This window comes from Rhinatrema bivittatum, chromosome 3 (assembly GCF_901001135.1).
Source record: "Rhinatrema bivittatum chromosome 3, aRhiBiv1.1, whole genome shotgun sequence".
Taxonomy (NCBI): Eukaryota; Metazoa; Chordata; class Amphibia; order Gymnophiona; family Rhinatrematidae; genus Rhinatrema; species Rhinatrema bivittatum.
This window is the reverse complement of record NC_042617.1, coordinates 156,662,313-156,686,808: the sequence shown is the minus strand read 5'-3', so window position 1 is coordinate 156,686,808 and position 24,496 is coordinate 156,662,313. Positions and strand designations below refer to the sequence as shown.

The 24,496-nt window shown below is 42.5% G+C and overlaps 1 protein-coding gene across 10 annotated transcripts in view; it reads left to right on the top strand.

Moving 5' to 3' along the window:
* Positions 1-24,496, top strand: part of SIPA1L2 (signal induced proliferation associated 1 like 2) — a 492,084-nt gene that overhangs the window by 284,453 nt on the left and 183,135 nt on the right. For all 10 annotated transcript variants that reach the window (XM_029593863.1, XM_029593861.1, XM_029593864.1 and 7 more), the window contains 3 exons: positions 7-140; positions 976-1,164; positions 20,548-20,722. In XM_029593863.1, coding sequence (XP_029449723.1) covers positions 7-140; positions 976-1,164; positions 20,548-20,722 — 498 coding nt within the window. The remainder of the gene's footprint in view (positions 1-6; positions 141-975; positions 1,165-20,547; positions 20,723-24,496) is intronic.

Genomic DNA, 24,496 nt, shown 5'->3' with positions numbered 1-24,496 from the left:
TAACAGAGCATCAGAACTATTTTGGCATAGATGAGAATCTGGGGCCTGTGGCTGTAAGCATCCGGAGGGAGAAGGTAGAGGATCCTAGAGAGAAGGAGGGGTCTCAGTTCAACTACCGCATTGCTTTCCGGACAAGTGAGGTAATTAATGTGTGCGTGCTGTCAGACTGCAGAGGCCTGTAGCAACGTAGAAGTATGACCAGAAAGAAAGAGAGAAATTAAATACCTCTATTTAAAATCACTGTAAAACAATCAGGGACCTTGGTTTTCAGTATTTGCTTTTTTTTTTTTTCCCCCTGGGAATGTCAATGTTCTAACAAAAGAAAATCTGTGGAAAAATGACTTTTCAACCGATTTTTCTTCTGTTTTGTTATAACAGTCATTTTTCCACTGATTTTTTCTTGTTGTTATAACATTGACAGTCCCAGGGAAAATAAACACTGAAAACGAAGGTCCCTAAAAATAACATACTTTAATTTTAAAGCAGAAATTAGATAATTTGCTGGATGTATTTTATTATATATGTACTATTGTGAGCCACTTAGGATCGTGCATAACGCGGCATACCCATTTTAAAAATAAATAAATATAATTATTTTCTGTATCTTCCATAGAGAGATGGCATAAAATGCTGCACTAAGTAACACGGCATATTTTTGATAGGTACTTGGTAAGAGAAGTTGCTTTTCATGGACTTTTTCCCCCAAATATTTATTTGAACAGGTACTGCATGTTTTCAGGATTGACCTTGCTGTAGTATAATAAATTAAACACATATGGGAGAGTCTTTTTGTGTTTATATGCCTGTTTTAGCCTCAGATTTTGGTTTTCCGTCAGCCTCGGCGCTGTTCACAGTGAACTTAAGCCTCAGCGTGGAAGGCTTTAGAGCCTGAAGATTCACTTTATTTGTATTAGGCAAGGTGATAAATCCATGCATATTCGGTGAGGTCCTTCTGCTTTCTCACTCCTGCCACAGCTTACCACCCTAAGAGGAGCAATTCTGGAAGATGCCATACCATCCACGGCGAGGCACGGCACGGCACGTGGCCTGCCTCTTAAGGAGATCCTGGAGTACGTGATACCAGAGCTGAGCATTCAGTGCCTGAGGCAAGCTGTGAGCGCACCCAAAGTTTCTGAGCAGCTGCTTAAGCTTGACGAGCAAGGGGTAAGTGACAGGTTCTTCCCGTTAATTTATCAAAAGGCTATGTGAGCTGTTCTCCTCAGTACATTAATGTTTAATGATTTAAAAAAAAAAGAAAAAAAAGATGATCTTGGCCTTCTGGGAGAAGAATATGCTTACAGTAGTTAAATGAGTCCATGCATGAAAATTCTCAACGCTGTCAGAATATAACCTGTGTCCTTAAAAAGTGGTCTGGCTATGGAGCTTACTGGTTACTGCTAGCAAATTAAATTTGGGACTATCCAAGAATGTGAGACATTCAAAATTAAAATAATCAGATGCTTCAGAAACAAGTAGAAAAGGAACTAACCGAGACGTGGGCTTTCTAACTCACTAGCAGATGTAATTCAGCTGCCTCTCTGTTTCCTTCTTATCACTCTCCTAATATACCTCTCTGTTACCTTCTTATCACTCTCCTAATATACCACCACCCTTCAAACTATCAATGTAATGTGCATCTATCTATTGGTTATACCATCTGCTACTCTCATCACCTAGGTCCACTCGACCCTCTAATACTCCCTACTTGTTCGTTTGACCCCTTTAACTTTATAAATCAATTTCTCATCTTTTTTTTGGTTTATCCCCGTTGATCTGTAAACCGATGTGATTTGTCTATGGATGTCGGTATAAAAAAGTTCTAAATAAAATAAATAAATAGTCTAGGAAACATCACCTTATACTCATTTTGTTTGACCTAATGGAGTGTTAGCAACGCATTTAGCAACATTAATTTATGTGCCTCATTGTTAACCGTTGTGACGGCTCCCAGCTTAACAACGGTATAGAAAAGAATTTAAATAAATAAATAAAGCTAGTCAAGAAATGTAAGTTGGTCCAGTAGAAAGATATCTTCTTTCTTTTTTTGTTTGACCTATATTTCTATACATCATAGAGCGGGAAACCACCCCTCGCTGCACGACCTTGAAGCAATAGTGCGAGCAACAGTTTACCTAATTCATTTGGTACTTAAAATGGTCAGCTCACTAATAGGATGATGTAGTACGGTGCGGTATGCTTAGCAGAGCTTTTGCTTACATTTTAGCACACATTTATTCCCAGTTTAATAAGGCTTTTGTGCGCTAAGATTAGTGCAGCTCCGTGCAAGCCACATTTAAATGGAGGAATTATTTGTTCCTCAGTACCGGGAGGTGCCGTAAAGCTGGGAATGCTTATCTCACATTATTTTAACGCTGGAAATGTAATTCCTGGATTAGAGGTAAAGTGAACTCATATTTCCTTAATTTTCAGCTGCCTCTTTAGAAAACCATAGTGGCCTCTTTTTCCTCTTAACCTTTATTTTCTTTCCTAACAAAAAGATTAGTTGCTCTTATATCTCCTTTTAGTTTTGCCCACTGCTCTTTTACTTTCCCTTGATTGTCCCATCCAGGTAACGACTCCTTGAGGTACTCCCCACTTAAACAAAGTTAGTATTCCTGACATCGAGGATCCTTGCCTTAGAATGAACCTTCAACTCTTGCGCTCTGATACTGAACCTCACCATTGGGTGAACACTGGATCCCAGATCATCCATAACAACATCAGAAACATTTATGTCCTCAGTTGCATACTATTTGCTTACTGCATTGGGCGTTAAATTTTTGAGTGTGAAAATAACTTTAGCACACATTCTTTAATCAAGTTTTATTGCATCGGGCTCAAAGCTCCCTCTTATTTGTTCTGCTACATTTTGCTGCTTTGGAGATACTCATGGTTAGAATCTTGTAAAGGATAGTTCAGTTTAGCCATTTTTCCCAATACATTTCTAATTAAATTGGGCTTTACTTTGCTGATAAGTACATAAGATTTGCCATACTGGCTCAGACCAAAGGTCCATCAAGCCCATTATCCTGTCTCCAATAGCGGCCAATCCAGGTCATAAGTACCTGACTGATCCCAAGGGGTAGAAGATTCCATGCTGCTTCTCTCAGGGAAAAGAAGTGGGTTTCTACAACTGCACCTTAATAATGGTTTTTGGACATTTCCTCCAGGAACGTATCCAAACCTTTTTTTGAATGCAGCTACACTAAGGGCCGGATTTTAAAAGCCCTGCGTGTGTAAATCCGGCCGGATTTATGCGTGCAGGACACTCGCGCGCCGGCGCGCCTATTTTGCATAGGCCGCTGGTGCGCGCACAGCTCCGGGACGCGCGTAAGTCCCGGGGCTTCGTAAAAGGGGCGGGGAGGGGGCGTGTCCAGGGGGCATGTCCAGGGTCAGGGGCAGTTCGGGGTGGGACCGTGGGCGTGGCGCCGGCCCAGGGGCGTGGTCAAGGCCTCCGGACCAGCCCCCAGGTCGGGTGATGGCGCGCCAGCAGCTTGCTGGCGCGTGCAGATTTACGCCTGCTTTCAGCAGGCGTAAATCTGCCAACAAAGGTAGGGGGGGGGTTTAGATAGAGCTGGGGGGGTGGGGAAGGGAGGGGAAGGTGCGGGGGGGTGGTGGAAAGAAAGTTCCCTCCGAGGCCGCTCCGATTTCGGAGCAGCCTTGGAGGAAACAGGCAGCGCGCGCCAACCCCGGATTTTATAAAATATGCGCGGCTACGCACAAATCTTATAAAATCCAGCATACTGTTGTTCGCGCTTGTGTAAATTTATAAAATCTACCCCTAAGAGCTTTCACCACTTCCTCTAGCAATGAATTACATTGCTTTATTATGCATTGAGTAAAAAAATATTTTCTCGTATTAGTTTTAAATGTATCACCTGGTAACTTCATTGTATGTCCCCTAGTCTTTGTACTTTTTGAAAGAATAAACAACTGATTAACGATTACTCATTCCTTCCACTCATTATTTTATAGACCTCTATCATATCTCCACTCAGCCATCTCTTCTCCAAGCTGAAGAGTCCTAACCACTTTAGCCTTTCCTCATGGGGGGCTTGTTCCATCCCCTTTATCATTGTGGTTACCCTTCTCTGTGCTCTGTTAGGCTTTAAATTCACTTGTTTTGAACTAAGGATCCTCTGTGCTTATCCCATGCTTCCTTGAATTGCATGGCTGTGCCACATACCCACCAGCCTTTCTGGGAAGAAATATTTCCTTATATTACATCTGAATCCTGTCCCCTTTGAGCCTCATACCATAACTTTTTGTTCTAGGCTTTTCTTTCCAGTAGAACTGCTTGTGCACTGTGTATATCTCTGAGGTATTTGAATGTTTCTATCATATCACACACATACACACCCCCCATGGTCTCAGTTCCTAAGGCTTATTGTGCAGATGCGGAGCCATTTTGTAGCCTTTCTCTGTATAGCTTTGACTCTGCCTATTTCCTTGGGATCTGGCCCCCTGACCTGGACACTGGTCCTAGTGAGGTCTCACCTATGGTATGTAAAGCAACACTAACATCTCATTGTTTTTTCCTATTAGTAATCAGTCTCCTTATGTAGCCTGGCATTCATCTGACTCCATAAATATCAAGTGGTAACCTATAAATCTACCTTTTTACTATTTACTAACAAAATGTCACCCATTCAAAAAAAATGTGAATTTCATAGCACATAACGCATGCATTGTCAATTGTGTTATAAATACATACTAGCAGCAAGAAATCTTAAAAACAAATTTCAAAAATATCCCAGAAATATGATAAATTAGTAATTGTAAAAATTCTGTCTGAGTAAAAGGCAATATTTAAATCCAAATTACTAGAGTAAACCAGATACTTACAACTTGGTTTAGCTTTGTTTGTGCTTTTTTTTTTTTAAGACAGCAGGAGAAAACGAAATCTTAGGGCACAGGGCCTCCAGCCTGCAGAATTGCTGCTTTTCAGCAGGAATTTTCATAACCTGGGTCCATCTTTGCATAGAACGCAGGTTCTTAGAATACATTTCTCTCCTTGGCCATGGGATAATTCAGATTTAATAGAGAGAGCAGGTGCATTCGCTTAAGGCTCCCCCATTTCCTTCTTGGTTTGTAGGATCCTGAAAGGATTGATTGGGAGAGGCAGGTACATTTCTGGGGGGCTTCTTGCTAACAGCTTGCAAACTGAATTTTAAATGTAAGAAGAGAAATGATTGGCTGAGAAAAGATGATGACCTTTGTAAACGCCCTTTGATACTCGAGTTTTCTGGCACGTATGATCATCTATAACACCCATATGTTTATTGTTGTGCCCCTATGTAAACCGTTGTGATGGTTAACTAACTTAACGACGGTATAGAAAAGTTTTAAAATAAATAAATAAATAAATAAATCTTTAGTACAGCTCCAGATGTGCCTGTCCGTGAAGGAAAAAGGAAGAGCCTTACCTTTGTCATGGGCACATCAGGCACCTAGCGTGCAAGTAGCGTTTTCTGACACACTCATATGTGTCCCACAAAACCCAAAGTCATGCCCAGCTTTCTTTATCTCTGATTTTTCTCCTCACTCTCCAGCCCATCTCTCCCTTCCCTCTCTTCTTCTCTGTAGTTTGTTTTATCTGTCTCGAGTCTGCTTGTGCTTGTGTTGCTCCCTGCTCTGCACCGAGTCCCGTTTTTCTTTTCGCAGCACCCCAAATCTTTCCTCCCTCCCTCCTCTATTTGCTTCCTTTCCCTTCACATTGATGAGCTCTGTATCTCTTCCCCTTTGCTTTCCGACTCTCTCTTTGCCATCTCCTGTTTTCTCTCCCTGCGCCTCTGTCTCCCACTTCCCTCTCATGCTGCCAATAGCGCAATACTGCTGCCTCCGCCCGTGACTCTATTGGTGGTGAGCCTGCCGCTGATAACCAATCCCTTGCACCAGAAAGCCCAAAGAGCAAGGAATCTTGCAGCATGACCACCAAGAATTTCGGCAAGGTTAACTTGGGGCAACAAGTGTAAAACCATTCCTTAAATACCCCCGGCTCCCACCCCCAATCCATCTTTTCCAAAAACGTTTACACAGCTTTTGGAACACCGGACAATGGACTCACTTTCTATGAAATCCACAAATAAAGCAAGGCCCAGCGCTTCCTAACACCCGTTATGTTTCCACCCCTCAGGGCATTACATTTTCCACTGAAGTCAGTCTATAGTTGCGCAATACAACATGCTTGATACTTGTTAATTTATCCAGGATTTTATCAGATTTTAGATTCTGCCAGGCGCACTGAATGATCACTATCCCATTTTCACTTTCCTGTAATTTGCTGTACGTGACAAACATACATGCACAAATGGCGGGCTTCTTTTGTTTTCTCTCTGTTTTATAATGTAGGAGAATTCAGAAATCCTTCGGGGGCAGAAAAGCAACTTGTAAACCGTCATCTAAGGGAGACTGGGCTGGCCAGCCACCTCATCCGAGACCCCTTGGGGTGCCGTTGGGCCCTGCTATGGACCTGAAAGGCAATACTGCTGCCTCCGCCTGTTTCTGTACAGGTGGTGAGCACGCCGCTGATAACCAATCCATAGCTGGTCCATAGCAGGGCCCAGCGGCACCCCAAGGGGTCTCGGATGAGGTGGCTGGCCAGCCCAGTCTCCCTCAGATGATGCAGTTGCGGTCCAGTAGCTGGTGGGAGCAGCAAAGAACTCCTGCCACTAGAGCAACGGCATGGAGCACTCACGCCCTGCCTCCTGAAGAGGCACATTGGTGCCTCTCCTGATGGCACTGGAGAGTGTTTTCTGCCCTCCTTTGCCATCCGCTGACCCTGTGGTGCCGTTGAGTTACCTGCCAGCCTAACATTTCCAGTCGGCAATGGCAAGCTAGTGACCACAAATTCCATACCCTGAGGGGTGGAAACATAACGGTGTTAGGAAGCGCTGGGCCTTGCTGGGCCTTGCTTTATTTGTAGATTTCATAGAAAGCGAGTCCGTTGTCCGGTCTTCCAAAAGCTGTGTAAACAGTTTTGGAAAAGGTGGATTGGGGGTGGAGGCCCGAGGGTATTTAAGAAATGTTTTTACACTTGTTACCCCAAGTTAACCTTGCCGGAATTCTTGGTGGTAATGCTGCAAGATTCCTTGCTCTGTGGGCTTCTATTATTGATGATTTTTTTTATGAGTCTTTCCCTGCGTGCTGCCATCCATCTTGCATGAGCTCGAGTGTTCATTCATAGTTTTTCCCCACGCCTCTTTCCATACATAGGCTAAACGTTTTTACCGTCTGTGATTGAAAGGATACAGCTCCCTTCAAGTTCCTTGTAGCGCTGCACATTAATCAGCCACTTACTGCCACAATCGAGGAGAAGATCTTGGCGTCAGTGTTCAATCACATCAGCCCAATGAGCAGAAATAGGAGTTGGGATTCTAATGCAGGTCTCCTGCTAGTTAATACAGTGCTAGAGCACCGGGGGTGTCCATTATACTTCTCCTCCCCTGGATTTTGATAGTTTCAACAGTACTTTTAGCTTTTTCTTTCCAAAATCAAGTATTACTTTATAAAGCAAATCCTTCCAGGGCAGTGGTACTCAGCCTCCGGGGTGCAACTCTTGGGGTGGGGCATGGCAGCTTGTAGTAGGGGGGGAGTGAAGGGGATGAGGCCGCTGGTGCCATCACTCTGGGGCAACAGGCTACTGAATAAAAACCCTGTGGATGATGCAGGACCACATCTACTGCCAGAGAGAGAGAGAGACAGTGTGGCAGTGTGGGGCCACTTTCCCCACCAGCCAAGGGCTGAGCTGAGTCGCTTCCCACCGCTGCTGTGATGACTGGCTAAGCTGAATTGGGAGGGCAATACATAAATAAATAAATAATAGGGGATAAAGTGTGGATAATTGTCAATGAAGGCTCTTGATACCAGAGGCCAACAGAGGCTGATTCCAACTGGGTCTAAGGCCAAAAGAAGCAGGAGGAAACTTCCTGACAACGTAAATAAATGGAAGTAGGCTCTTCCTGGGGCCAGCCCAGTTGGCATGCGGGCGACTGGGCTTCGATTCCCAGATGCAGCTGTTGCTCCTTGATCCACCCATGACCCTGCACCATTCCTAGCCCCCCCCCCCCCCCCCGGGGAAGGAGGGAGAGAGATTCTGTCTAGCCATTGTACAATACCAACACCAACTGGCTGATCTGAAGTACGCGTGGGCCTGTCTCTAGAGTTCTGCCTCTTAGCCAGAAAGTTATTGCTGTGATGAGATGGGTGGATGGGAGGGACGATAACATAAGGAGGGGGAACTCTGGGTAGCTGAAGATGAAGGCTCATAGGGTGCCTTAGCCCATTTAGGGCTCAGTCCAACCTGGAAGCCCAAAAGGTCAAGAGTTACCTGCTGTTCTTCTCCTCTCCTCTCCTCTCCTTCCCTTCCCCTCCACCCACCGATGGCAAAGCGAATATTTTTGGATTCAGACACGCTGTGAGGTTTTCTCTCTTTCAGTGGCATATTGTAACAGAAGAGGCCCCTGCTTTCATCAGCATCACGATTTCATTTCAGAGGCGGTTGTACTGTTTGTAGCCAACGGTTTGCTTGCCAGGGTTGTGAGCGTCATCCCATAAAATCCTGAACTGTTTGGTGGGGGGAGGAGGGGAAGTAGCTGTCATGTGGATTTATTTGTATAGCTGTGAGTATGAAGAATCCATTTGAGCACTGCTGGTTTAACCTTTGTCATGGATGGAAATAATGAATCTGAAATCATGCCATACTTACTTTTAGTGTTCCAAGAATACAAATAGACTGGATTATGGATTGCATTTTTTCTTTTATTGGAGGGAGAGGGGGTAATGTTTTTGTAAAGCTTGATGTTCAATTGGAGCAAATGCTCAGGGGGACTAGTGCTTGAAATCGTTTTACTGGGTAAAACATCGGTCCATTGCCAAAGCTTGACAAATGGGTCGTTGTTTATTACTTCAAAGCTTAGTAAATAATTTACAGGTATGAGCTGAAAGTCAGGAAAGGCCTTTATCTATCAAAGTACATGTGCATCTCTGCCACCCTTGAGAAAATAATTAAATACGCTCTTATTTGGTCTTATTCAGAGGAATAAGGTGATCACAGAATTAAGGGAAAGACTCTTACGTTTTTGTGGTGAGATGGTTGCCCTTTTGAATGATTTTATTATTTTGAATGCAGCATTTTGGATCCAGTGAAATGATGGGCAAAATGGCTCCCCAGGCAAGGGTTACTTTGGGTGCCCCTCCCCCTTCCATTTTGGGCTCGTGAGCTCTCAGACATCACTCAAATGTGTGATGTGGCACCCATGCCCCCCGTCCCCTACCTTGGCACCCAGGGCTGTCAACTTCCTTGCCTACTCCTTGTAGCAGCCCTGTGTTTGGTATTGTGAGTTTGTGCAGTCTTGCTATTCTGGCTTAATAAGGCTTGTCTTGTTTTATCATTTGGAGAGCATGACAGCAGATTTTAAGGACTACTTATGGATAGGTATCATAAAGAAGGATGGAATGACCCTGTGTTCGTTCAGTTTTTAAACTCCAGATACCTAGGTTGAGGAATAGCATTTCTGATTGACTTACTTCAGTGCAGAGCTTTATTGGCTCTGTAGAAAACTAGATTTATTATTTACTATTATAGCTTTTATTGGTCCAACATGTAAAGATGGTGATAGCACAGATCATGTCAGCAGGCAAAGACCACATGGCCCATCCAGTCTGCCCCTCCATGCCTCCTGCTTAGCTTCTCTCTGTGCTTGTCCCATACTTTTTTGAATTCCAGTGCTGCTCCTGTCTCCACCACCTCCACTGGGAGGCAGTTTCATGCATCCATCACCCTCTCTCTCTGTAGAGAAATGTTTCCTTAGGTTAGTCCTAATTTTACTCCCTTTCCCCCTCATCCCATGACCCCTCATTCTGTTGAAAGAGACCTATGTTCTGTGCATTTAATCCTTGGAGATATTTAAATGTCTCTATCATATCCCCCGCCTTTCGCTTCTTTTCTCCAGGATGTGCATGTTTAAATCTTTATCCCCTTATGCTTTATGATGAAAACCATTGATCATTTTAGTAGCTTCCCGCTGAACTGACTTAATTTGCTTTATACCCTTTTGAAGGTGTGGTCTCCAGAATTGTACACAGTACTCCAAATGAGGTCTCATCAGAATCTTGAAACTCCCATTGCTCCTGTGTTCAAAAGTCAGATGTACTGATGGGAAGTGCGAAAAAGATCAAGGTCTTAATAGTCCAGTTCTCCTTCACTTGTTACATGGAAATAAAGATCAGGAAACAAAGTTGGAGAGCTGAATTTTATGTGACTAACCTGATATATTTGTGACTAGTTTTTGAGAGCTATGCTTCCTTAATCCGGCCAGTGCAAAACCTACTGCAGACGTTAGCCAAATATGCAAGTAGATTACAGGTTGCATCAGAATGGTGCTGAGGTGAGGATTGCTATAGTCCCCACTAATACAAGAAACATAATTAATGCATCATCTGAAATCAACACAGCACAAATACAGTCCTGCTCTTAAACCCCATACTGGGGGTTGGGCCTGAATTCAGTTTAACTGAATTCAATGTAAGTAAATTTGTCAAATCCAAAATACAAAAATTGGAGCAGAAGAAATTGCACTCCAAAATTCCAATATACACAAATCCAAGGAAGTGCAAGAAATTAAGCAAGGTCCAATTCAATTCAAACTACTGGATTTACGAGTAAATTTGTCAACCCATCATCTTAGAGCCTGGATGCAAAACATTCAATTTTCCATGAGGTTTTCATTAATAACTGTGCTTGGAATGACCTGGCACATACATAATCAATTGTTCCTTAAGATAACCAGCTCCAAAATTGTACAAAGGTTGTGCATATCTGTGGATCCTGTTAGGAGCGCAGAGGTGCGGTCCTATTTCAAGGGAGGATATGAGCCCTTGGATCACAGCGCGGCTCAGGGAGGAGCCCCAAGACACACCGCGAGAGGTGAGCAGGTACGAGCACAGGCAGAGCAGGAGCAAGGCTAGACTGAAGACAAGGTGAGGAATATCCAGAACAGGAATAAGGCAGGCTAAGCCCCCCACTGGACCTACACGCACCAATGAGACCCAGCAACGCAATGCTGGTCTTGAAGTAGCCCTTCGGCCACCCGTTAGCCCTTCCGGTCCCGCCGCTTGGGAACGACGAGTGCATGAGGCCAGACGGAGGCTGAGGGCAGGAACAAGAAGACTCAGACGAAGACTCAGGATATTTGAAGGACTCGGACATAAACTTGGATACTCGGAGGACTCAGAAAAGGACTCAGGATACTCGGAGACGAAGACTCGGACAAGGATTCAGGTTACTCAGAAGACTCGGACAAGGATTCAGGTTACTTGGAGGTCTCAGGCAAGGATTCAGGACTCAGGCGAAAGTACTGGGTGAGAACTGCATCGCAGCGCGCCCTACCCAGCCACCCATGGCTGGTCGCGGACCACACTGAAGCGGACAGGTTCTGGCAGAGTCTTGGGCATGGACGGAAGCAGGCAAAAGGAACTCCGAAGACCGGGGCAGGATTCAAGACTCAGGATTCTTAGAAGCAAGGCATTAAAAACAGAAGTCTTCTGGAGGCTTGCGCTGCAGACGAGAAGGCCTTGTACCACAAGGCGCCCTACACAGCCCCTCATGGGCTGGTCACGGACCATGACGGTGGCATGCCAGGAAGGATGAACAGACGAGGGACCTGGGAACTGGACAAAGAGCTGAAGATGAGACAGACTGAGTCAGGACAGGAACATCAGACATCCGGAACGTGGAACATGGTACCTTAGGACATGGAAATATTATTGTAATTTGAAAAAATGCTCCAATGAAATAATTTTATAGCATTTGTTGTTTCATTGTCTATTTTATATTTTTATTTTTTATTTTTTAATTTTTTATTTTTAACTTATATTATGAACTTTTACTGTTTTTGTAATCTGAGGACAATAAAACTGCTTAAATATTATTGTGAAAGTGAACTGCATCAGCAAGCCAGTCGGCGTCGGACCAAGAATTTTTATGGTGAGCGCCTGGTCTTCTCAATCATTTGCAGTCACTTGTATAGCTACATTTCATCATTGTGTTTAAGCAAAAAAAGTTTCAAACTGATGCAAACACTTCTGAAAGAGGACGGTGAATATCAATGATGAGTTTGACTAACGATATTGAGCAATGGCTGGCACAGAACCACTGAAAACACTCAGTTTCACCACAACAGACCTTCAAGAACTACTTGGTCGACCTTCTATCTTTAATACTGAGGTACCAATATCTAGCAGTGATAAATGGGACGCTTTACAAAAATTAATGCAGCGCTCAGTTAGAGCGACCTTGCATGCAGACACTCTTCGGGAATATTGCCGTTGCCAACGCATTCCTCGAGGTCTCCGAATAAACAAGGAGCCGCATTTGTACAAGGAAGACCCGGCCTTTTTAAATGATTGGAATGCGATCCTAAACAAATGTAGTTTGGATCTCATGATCCTAATTATAAAAAGAGCACAATCTAACGAAACTGAATTACAAGAAGAGATTGGCAATTTAAAAACCGACATTTCCACAAATGCTATTGACATCAATGCATTCCAAGATCAGATGGAAAAATTACAAGAATCCATTGACAAATTTCGTTCAGATATAAAACAGACCAAATTAGAAAAACTGAACCGTGACCAAAAAGATTACACTACGGGCTACGTATACCCCTGGATGTGTGAGGAGAAAGTTAAAACATATAACCGCAAAGTAACTTTTGACACAAATAGTGACGAATCTTCCGGCGATGAATTAACTAAAAAATCAGGCACCGCCTCAGCTACACAATCTACTTCAGGAGAGAATCGTTTTTTAGAGAATCGTGGCCGCGGGGGTCGGAGACCACGCAGAACCAGAGGGGGCAACAAATCTTGGTCCGACCGTCCATACAACACTCGACAGAATCGTCCATAAAACAACAGGGATCCCTGATTCTAAATCTTTCAAGTTTTACATTAACGACTTGTCAGGTCCAAGTTTTAGAAAAAGCTCTGTCCTTTATACCAACCCCAAAAGCGAATTTATTTGATTTGGAGGTTGCCATCTTCAAATTTGTTAGAAAACTGTATTTGAAACAATTTTTCAAAGATTCCATTAATATGGACATGTCAATATTAAAAAATCGATCCACGTGGTGCCCTCCGGGTATACCGGACCCTGTCATTTATACGTTCCATCAGGTTATATTAAATCAAATACGTAATAATTTTTCCACACATCACAACTATTCAAATATGACAAAAGATGAATACACTGCCATTCAACAATTACGGAACAACACAGACTTAATCATAAAGTCCGCAGATAAGGGAGGCAAAATTGTACTAATGGACCGTTCACAATACACACGAGAGGTTCAACGTCAGCTACAAGATTCTCGTTTTTACCTTCCCTTGACTCAAGACCCAACAGAACAGATTATGCAAGAAATTGAAGCTATAGTTACATGTGGAAGTCAACTCGGTTTTTTGACTAATAAAGAAGCGGCATTTTTGATGCGCCCACATCCGAAAGTACCTCTATTCTACGTGCTGCCAAAAATACACAAAGACCTGCACAACCCACCGGGCAGACCAATTGTTTCAGGAAGAGATTCAGCTCTTGAACCACTTTCTCAGTTTATTGATTTTTTTCTTGCCCCGTTTGTCCCTAAATTACCTTCTTACGTTCGGGACTCCCAGCAAATGATTTCGCTACTGGAACACATTCATTGTGATATGACAAAAAATTTTTTGGTTACATTAGACGTGGAATCCCTTTACATGAGCATACCCCAGATGGAGGCTATAGACGTTGCTTTTGATTATTTTGAATTGCGACCTCGTCCACACCGGATACCTTCTACTTTTCTTTTGTCTTTGGTACAAATGGCCTTACAGAAAAACTATTTTGCTGTTGAAGGAAAATTTTTTCAACAAATACGGGGTACCGCCATGGGGGCTACCATGGCACCTGATCTGGCTAACCTTTACATGGGTCAGTTCGAAAAGACATGGATCAATAACAACAATCCATTTTTACAGTATATAAGATCCTGGCACCGTTATAAAGCCGTTATAAAGCCACACGCCTCGCTACGACCAAAGACAGAGCCTTTTCGATAGCAGGCCCATCTATCTGGAACAGCATCCCATCAAATCTCAGACTGGAGCCTTGCCTTTTAACTTTTAGAAAAAGACTTAAAACCTGGCTCTTTCACCAAGCCTTCCCTGAACCACCAGTCAATTACTAGTTGGCATTCATTCCTACCCGGTCTGGCACTCTGTCTTCTCGTATAAAATGGACTCTGAGACGTTCAGGTTATAGCACTGTTTAAGTTTTTTTAAATTTGTTCATTCTATGGTAACAACACTTTACCGGCCTTTCTTCTTTCCAGCTTGTTGTAAGCTTCCAAGTTCTCTCCCCCTGTTGATTGTAACTTTGACTTATTCCTACCTATTGTTATCTTTCGTTTACTTGAATTATTACTCTAGTTTTCCCTTTGTTAAACTGTAAACCGATCCGATATGGTTATTTACTATGAAGGTCGGTATAAAAAACTGTTAAATAAAATAAATAAATAAATATAGATGACGTGTTCATCTTGTGGCAAGGTACTAAAATTAATTTTGAGTCTTTCTTTAATTGGCTTAACTCGTTGAATCCTCATCTCAAATTTACAGCAAATTTTCAGGAGCAACAGATTGTGTTTCTTGACATACTTATAACAAAAAAGGCTAATGGTTTCACTACACAGTTATACAGGAAACCGGTAAGTAGTAACACCTTGCTGCATTTTACCAGCGCCCACCCGAGACATCTAAAAGAAAATTTGCCTACCAGCCAATTTTTTAGAGCACGTCGCCTGTGTACAACTATGGAAGATTTTAAAAATCAATCTAAAGTACTTACACAACGTTTTTCGGATCGTGGATATCTGACAAGATGCATAAGGCGAGCTTACACCCGTGCAAAATATACACATCGTGAATGGCTGTTTTTACCCCGATCAGACAGTATAACGAAGTCGGACACTTTGACCTGTGTGATTCCCTTCTCTTCAATGTCTTCCACAGTTAAAACCATAATTTTGGAAAATTGGCATATTTTACGTTGTCATGAAGTATTTACACAGATGCCTTTATGCACCTACACTCGCGGAGCCAATTTAAAGGATCAATTGGTTTATACAGACTCTTCCCCGCGGTTGTCAATTACTGAGGAGGGTTCGCATCGCGCATGTGGACAATGCTCGGTATGCCATATTATGATGAATGTCACTGTTCTACACCTTGCTTCAATTCATTTTACGTTGACTCTTAGATCCATTACTACCTGTAATTCTTCGGGAGTCATATATATGGTCCAATGCCCTTGTGAAAAGGTCTACGTGGGCAAGACAAAACGACCTTTAAAAACACGTCTAATAGAGCATCGCTCCTGTTTAACACATGCTCGAATAACTGCACCAATGGTGAGTCATTGTCTTGATTTTACACATACGTTTGATCAACTACGGGTTTGTGTTTTGGAATCAATAAGCCCGTCTTGGCGAGGAGGTGATTATGATCGCCGTCTCCTCCAGTCAGAACAACGCTGGATACACCGTTTGGACACTTTACAGCCCAAAGGGTTAAATGCAAGTTCAGACTTACAGGTGTTTCTTTAAATTCAGTCCACAATGACGTCAGACTCTCTGTGAATTTCGATTCAGCACGTAATGACATCATTGAGTTTTCATTGGTAACGTAAGGGCTAAGTGGCCCTATAACAGTGGTGAAGAAATCAGTGATAGCGTTCTGTCCATTTTGAAATCAAGGGTGAGACCAGTGCGTCCAGAGTAAGGATACGATTACCTGCTCCGTGTTAAGATAAGTATAAGAGAAACTCTTTAGTCTTATATTCTTTTGTCTTTTCATTTAGTGATAATATTGAAGTTATGGATACAGAAGTGCAGTAAAGAGACCTTGCGGTCCTTACATTTAAACACTTTTTCATGAAGACGCAACATCAGCTGTTCTTTCAGAGACGGAACCTGTGAAAAATTGGGTTTAAATTTGGCTCCTGATGAAGCTGTTCTTACAGCGAAACTTCGGCCGCAGTTGAGCCGTTCTCAAAGACATTCATTGATATTCACCGTCCTCTTTCAGAAGTGTTTGCATCAGTTTGAAACTTTTTTTGCTTAAACACAATGATGAAATGTAGCTATACAAGTGACTGCAAATGATTGAGAAGACCGGGCGCTCACCATAAAAATTCTTGGTCCGACGCCGACTGGCTTGCTGATGCAGTTCACTTTCACAATAATATTTAAGCAGTTTTATTGTCCTCAGATTACAAAAACAGTAAAAGTTCATAATATAAGTTAAAAATTAAAAATTAAAAATTAAAAAATAAAAATATAAAATAGACAATGAAACAACAAATGTTATAAAATTATTTCATTGGAGCATTTTTTCAAATTACAATAATATTTCCATCTTTTTCTACGACTAGCGTATTTTTTGACGGAATTCTTGAGCTCTTTTTTATGAGTTTGACCTTAGGACATGGAACATCAGGACATCTGGACACAGAACATCTGGACATCAGGAGAACTGGACATCTGGAACATCAGGAACACGAAACAGGCGACGAGGGAGCTCCAACGAGGGACGAGACCAGGAACATCAAGGTGATGAAGTTCAGGAACACGAAGAACATGGAACGAAGATCCATTAAGGCACAGGCAGACTACGGAGGACCTGGATCAGGAAGAAGACCACAGACGCTGTGAAGATCAGATCCGAAGGCACTGAGGAACTGAGGCCGGGCCCTTTTATAGGGCTGATCTGGCGAAGACTGATGACATAACTCCTGAGGGCCACGGGGCTTTTCCCGCCGCTGGCCCTTTAAATGACGAGGAGAAGCGCACACCCGCGCCTATGGGAGGCTGGGAGCAGGATTGAGGACAGCAGCGTGCATGCCGTGTGCAAGGCCCAATGAAAGGCGGATCCCTGCCGCTCAGACTGAGGACCCCAGCGGCGGCGTGGCAGCGGGTGGCTCTAGGACAGCGGAGGCACCCGGGACGCTGCGGGCACAGCCTGCCACGAGAGATGGCGTCGGCCTGCCACGGAAGGTAGGGGACTGTCTGCAAGGAAGCCGCGGGCAGGATCCTAACAGGAAAGCAACTTAGGATCATTATTTCCGTTTTGTTATGAAACAAGCCTTATAGATGATTTAATATGGGGCAGCATAGGCTCGCCATTTCAAGTCAAATAAGCTAATGGTTTTACAGGGAGGAGTGGACCTTCTGGAAAGGAGGAAGAATCTCTCTAACGTTCCAGACTTACCAGCTTTAAAAATTTCAGTTTTAGCTGAACTCATTTTGATTTTTTAATTGCCCTTCACAGTTATTACAAAGATGGATGTATAACCAAAATTCATCAGCATAGGAATTATATTTAATATTAAAGCTCTGAATAAATTTGCCAAGGGGAATCACACAAAGATCAAAGAGAAAGGGAAAAAGTGGTGACTCATGTCACCAAACCTTATGCACTGAGATCTCTTTCCAAGAAATTAATTTTTTTTATAAACGTTTCCCAGATGGAATAGTCAACAGTATGACATATTGAACTAAAATCAAGGAAGACAGTAATACATCTTTCCCTTGTTCATCTTTGTTCTTTGTGAAAGTCATCTAACAATCCCACCAGTTCAGTTTCTGTCCTAAACCCTGCTCAAAACCTTCTTTGAAAAGGGTCCATCAGATTCCCAATTTTCAGATGCTATAAAAGCTGAATAGAGACCACCTTCTCAATTGTCAAATATTTCATTTTGGAAAAAAGGAACATAAAGAAGAAAAGTAAAACTCTATTTTAATAGACTCGTAATTGAGACATAGTGAAGTCGATATTGAAAGGCATTTATCTGGATAAATCAAAGGTTATCCAGATAAATGCCATCTTTTGAATATCTGTGCCATTTATTTGGATACATTGTATCCAGATAAGCCATTATCCAGATAAAATTTATCCGGATACATGGTAGGCATTGGGAGTCCATAGTCAATTGCTACTTAGAGGAAGTGGTGAAGACCAAAATTGTGAAGGATTTCAGAGGGGCGTGGGATAAATATTGTGGATCCATAAAGTCTAGAGGATGTGAATGAAGAGAAGAGGCACAGGGGGTGGCTTGCTTGCAGGAATGACGGCTACTACCTGGAGATTAATATCCTTATTCAATAAACACACACAGAGTTAATGTGACTCCAACATTGCTCTATGTTTCAACGGCAAGAGGAAATGTGGAAAAAAAGATTTGCATCCACAAAAAAGCAGGGGAGTAGTTTGCTTGTTACGGCGGTTACTACCCCAAACCAAATAAGCCTGATACTTCACTTTCAATGCATATCCAGCATAGCTCTCTGCTTCAACGGCAGGGAGAATGAAGAAAAGATGATTTATATTCAGACAACAACCAACTAGGAATGAATTACATAGTCTGGGTAAACAAATAAACATGGGTGTAGCTTGCTTGTTACGGCGGTTACTACCCCGAATCAATTAAGCCTGATACTTCACTTGGAATACATATCCAGTGCAGCTCACTGCTTCAACGGCAGGGGGGATGAAGTAAAGAGGATTTATATTCAGACAACCAACAAAGACTGAATTGCACAGGCAGGGTAATCAAGCATGGGAGTAGCTTGCTTATTACAGCAGTTACTACCCCAAATCAATTAGCTAGATACTTCACTTAGATGCAGCTCCAGCACTGCTGTCTGCATCGATGGTGGGGGTGGAAGGGAATTGGAACCAAAAAGTTACCAATAAGGGCCCTGACCTCAGCAGTCAGAGTAACAGATAAGACTTAGGAATTTTTTTCCTGCTTTTTCTGTTTCACTGTAAACCGGCATGATTTGCATTTAATGCAAGAATGTCAGTATATAAAAGTTAAAAATAAATAAATAAATAAATAAAGTATGAAAACAAATAGGTGTGATAGCTTGCTGGGCAGACTGGATGGGCCGTTTGGTCTTCTTCTGCCGTCACTTCTATGTTTCTATGTTAGTCAGATAAGTCAGTCTTATCTGGCTAAGTGATGGCCACTGAATATCTGACTATACTGTTCAGTTGGATAAATCACTTGTCCATTAAGTAGTAAGCTGGGTAGTCAGTGGGCAGACAAAGGGTGTAACTGAGCGGCACTATTTATCTGGCTAACTTAGCTGGATAAGTAGCGATATTTAGACTTATCCGGTTAAGTTAACCAGATAAGTTAGATGTGCCTCATAGTATGACTAACTTAAACAGATAACTTACATAGCTGGCTTCTTAGGGGGCATTCCAGGATTGAAGCTGAAATAGCTGAATAACTATTCAGCTAACTCAGCTATTTGGAGTTAGCTGAATAAGGTACTCAGTTATCTGTGTGGCCATGTAAAGTTATCCGGTTAGGTTTACCTGAGTAACTATTTAAGGATATTCAGCAGAACATTTATCTTGCTGAGTATCCCTGATAACTTATCTATCTTAGGGTTTTTTTTAATATTGGCCTCAATAAACCTGATGTATGAAATGGTTTTTCCTGTTTTGTGTCCTTTGCTTTCCTCCTCCTCTCCACCTTCCACCATCTCTCTCTCCTCCCCCCCCAAAAACCCCCCCCCCCCACAGTTTTTCTTCCACCCCACCCCACCCCAGGCCCACTAGCTGAGAAAATCTACCTTCCCCAGCTGAATGGGCAAGTGCATTTCCAAAACCCTGGTCATAATCCTGGATCACAAACTTCAGTACAGACAGTTTTCTCAGACCGGATTAATTTGATCCCAGATTACCATGAAAATGGCATAATTGCCCTAGCTCTAGTTTTTGCATCATTTTTACAAAACTGTCCTCATCTCACAATAATTCTGAAGAACGAGAAGTAGTTATAGTTTGGTTGTACTTGACAAGGCTATGAAAAAAAAATGAAGATTGATTAACATAACTAAAGCTGCTTGGTCTGTTTAAAAAAAAGAATTATGCACTCTACTTGATTTGAAGCTTCTGTTCCAAATTGTCTTTCTCATTTAATGTGTACTACAGGCAAAATGCTAGCCATTCACAGGGGACTAGCTTTCAGAAATTTAAATGAGATAAATATATGAAAATAGACGCCTCACTGTGCCCCCAAACTGGGAGAAGAGGCAATTATTCAGTCAGGGCCAATTAAAACTCTTCAGACTTGAAGCGCACAATGGTGCAGATTCTGGATGCTGTTTAATGGTTTCCTAAACCCTTCTGTTTATTCTTGTCTGTCTTTGAATATAGACTTCCCACTGCGATGCATATAATTTTCTTTCTTGTCTTCTGAAGCATTTCTAGATTTACTTTCTGTTCTCTGTGTGTACGTATATTGCATTTTATTTTTCGAAATTCTTCGGCCGTCTATTAAAAAAAAAAAAAAAAAAGGGGGGGGGAGGGGTGGCTAATTTTTTTTTGCTGATGGCTGTTATTTCTTCCTTGAACTTCTGTAACATACTGATTTCCTGTCTGTGTTTGTGTTTGATGCTTTTAAGAAACTGCACTCTGCCTTTCCCATTTCAGTTGAGTTTTCAGCACAAGATTGGGATCCTGTATTGCAAAGCAGGCCAAAGCTCGGAGGAGGAGATGTATAACAATGAAACAGCGGGACCTGCTTTCGAAGAGTTCCTTGATCTTCTGGGTCAGAGGGTCCGCTTGAAAGGGTTTAATAAGTACAGAGCGCAGCTTGATAATAAAAGTAAGTTTTGTGGCCTAATTCAATTATTGTGCAATAACTCCTTTAAAACAGAAATAACAGTTTTAGTGTTATTATAATATACTACATTTAATATGTTCCTTGCACTACACTTGCAGAAGTCCAAGAGAAGGAGCAGTCAGGCGACAACAAGTAGGGAATCTTTGCAAGTTGTGAAAGCAGTGGTGCGATCTTGATGTTCGTCTGGGGTGAAGAATTCAGCATTTATAGTTGTTCATTCCTATGACACTTCAAAAACTGTCCTACAGTGCAAGAATGTTTATGAATTTAGTGTATTTTAAAAACAGTGATAGGTGGCACTTTGAGGCTGGCAGAGGTGGTGACCGTGCAGATTGCTCCTACTGTGCCTATCTCATCCCAGCTTCGTAAGAGGGAGGCCTGGGGGGAGGGGGGGGGGGAAGAAAAGAGGTTTTCCACTGAGCTGCATGTGGGTGGTTGAACTTTTAGGAGGCAGAGCTTGCCCAGCTGGTCTTATTTTTATTTATTTATTTATTTTTATTTCATTTCGAAATTCCAAAAAGAATTGAATCCTCCTTTGGAGGGGATCGCCTCCGAATGTGAGGAGTTCACTTTAAGCAGCCATTCAGCTTTCAGCCTCTCTTCTGATACCCCCCAACCACTCTACCATTCATGTGTGGTGGATTTTGTGATTTTTTTTTGTTTTTTTTTTTATACTTTTATTTATAGATTTTTCAATTTACACTTAGGTTAATCATTTACATTCAATACTTGGTTGAATTGAGAAAAAAAACACTATCACATATCTGCAATTTCTAACAGAAAAAGAAAAAGATAGGATTATAATAATTTCAGAAACAATACAACTATACGTAATTGCACAATATGTGTTTGTAATTTAAATCTTAAATTAAATAGCAACCATATCTCCAGGAATATTAAATATTACATCTGAGACAGCTAAACAATTACAAGGGAGAGAAAAAAAAAAAAAAAGAAAAGGAAAACACTTAATTCAAGAAACAGCTCATTTTACAACTGGCCTTTGTATATCGCCTGCACTACTTAGGGTTCAACTGGGGATGAAGCAAGTGGTTCTCGCAATTCTAAGAATTGTCGTAACTGATCTGACTGGCTGAAGCTAAATGACTCTGTACCCCTTCTAAGTATACACCGGCAGGGGTATCTTAGCAAAAAGGAGAAGCCTAAAGTCGTAACTCTTTGTCTCAAGTCTAGAAATTCACACCTCTTTGTTCTTTAATTGGAGCAAGATCTGGAAAGATCTTTATATTCTGCCCACAGTATGTAATGGGGAATTTTTGAAAATAAGCTTTCATAAGGGTACTAATATCAATTGATGTGATAAATGAAACAATCAAAGTTTCTCTGGCCAATACCTGTGTTTCAGAATTTTCTAGGAAACTCGTTAAATTAGCAGGGATGGACAAAGCTTGAGCAGAGGTTCTTTTTACAAAAAAGCATGAATTTATAGCCAACATATTGTTATTAATATCGGAAAAACCAAGAACTTCTGCCAGAAACTTTTTAAAGGAAACAAAGGGTATTTCCCCTGCTATTCTAGGAAAGTTTATTACCCTTATATTCAAATGCCTTATATTATTCTCCATTATTTCCAATCGTCTAGAACATCCTAACTGATCTTTCACCATAACTATACTTAAATCTTGTAAGGACTTTATTTTCTTTTCAGCTTCCCCTATTCTATTTACCACTTCATTTGTCTGTCTTTGTACCCCTATAAACTTTTGCTGAAGATCTAATGCTACTGAGTCTATTTTCCCCTCCAGTCGGTTAACAGTAACACTTAGTCCATTTACCAAATCCCAGATTGCCCCCAACGTTACCGTCTCTGGTCTTAAGTTTGCCGTCACGGTACCTGGTTCTTCAGGGTGGGAGTGATCTTGTTTCTCTAATTGAGGGAGCGATCCCTCAACTTCCACTGAGTCCAGTATGGAGTTTGCTCCTCCAGTAGACAACAATCGCTTTACCTCTTCGGTAGCTGATGTTGCTGCATCTCCATTAGCTCCCCGTTGGGCTGGAGGCGGTCGAGTGTCAGGACTGAGAGATGCCTCGTCAAGGGGGGCAACTCGTTCTCCTTCCGGGTTGCCCCCAACCGATTCATTGGTACTCTCTTTCTCCAGCTGGGTCATAAACCGGTCGATTTTCAATTGAAGTAGGGAAGGCAAGGGCTCTGGTGGAAACACCCTTACCTTCCCTTTTCTTTTTGGAGGCATCTATTATTCAGAATCAGGGTCGTCGATCGTTGTGAGCTGATTTTGTCTGCGTCTCAGCAATCAGAGTGGATGTTGGGTTCCTCTCAGTCCGTCCTGGTCCGTCCTAGTCCGGACTAAGCCGGACAAAGCCGTGCGCACCCCTTGGGCGCGCACGGCTTTGGCGACGCACCGGCGGTGGCAAGCACCGGAGTCGCGGCTGTTTTAAGCGCGCGGCTCCTCCCTCTCACTTCCGGGCTCAGGAAGGGTGGGTGATGGTCCGGCCCTGAATCGGGGCCCAGCAGTCCGGTCTCCTCAGCGTCTTACAGAGCCGCAGCGTTTTAAGCACGCGGCTCCTCCCTCTCACTTCCGGGCTCAGGAAGGGTGGGTGATGGTCCGGCCCTGAATCGGGGCCCAGCAGTCCGGTCTCCTCAGCGTCTTACAGAGCCGCAGCGTTTTAAGCGCGCGGCTCCTCCCTCTCACTTCCGGGCTCAGGAAGGGTGGGTGATGGTCCGGCCCTGAATCGGGGCCCAGCAGTCCGGTCTCCTCCGGATTTTGTGATTTTTAAACACCTGTCCACTTGAGACAGACTGAGAGACTCTCCCCAGCTCTTATCCAGCCCCTAATATTCAATTCACATATATTACCCCAGATTAGTTGGAAGTTTGTTCCTTTTTTTGTTTTTAAATAGGTAGGAATAAGAAACGTTAGTGCGAAGAGAAAAGCATGATTGTCATATATTTTCACTGAATTCAGAAGATTGCTTTAAATATACAATTTAAACAAAACATCAACTCATCTGGAAGGAAACTACTACCATCTGGACATCATAGTTTATCTACACAACATCATTTTAGTATCAGCAGCTAACATACACCAAACCTTTTACAAGTTCTGCAGCCGACTTCTCCCAAAACAAATTATGAACTGCAAAATTACCCTACAACAAACATTTGACCCCCCCCCCATCAGTTGCATTCAGAAAATAAGTAAGAAGACTCTCTCTCTTTTTCACCCTTATCCTCCCGCACCCTGCATTTCAGATGAAAGACCTTACTTCCACCTGCTAGGTCTGTAAAGAAAGAGAAATGTAACATACAGTCTGCTAGCAGATTAGGAATGTAACACCTCACTATTCTGCCCAGTCCTATCCCTGGTGCAGTGCTATAGATTGTTGTTCATCTCTGGCTTTCCCTTCACTTCCTCCCCACTAGGGATCGTTTGTGCTTATCCCATACTTTCTTGAATTCTGTTACCTTTTTTGTGTCCACCTCCACTGGGAAGCTGTTCTAAGCATTCACTGCCCTTTTCCATGAAGAAACGTTTTCTGATGATGCTTCCGAGTCCGGCCTTCTTGGAGTCTCATGACACGACTTCTTGCTCTAGAGCATTCTTTCCTTTGAACAACTTTGCTTCTTGTGCATTATTTATATTTTTGAGGCATATGAAAATCTGTATCGTCTCGCCCCTGCCTCTCATCTCATCGTGCCTCATCTCTTGTGGTGTTTGATATAGACCAGGCACCATTTTCGTAGCCTTTTCTGGACCATTTACAGCCTGCCCATGT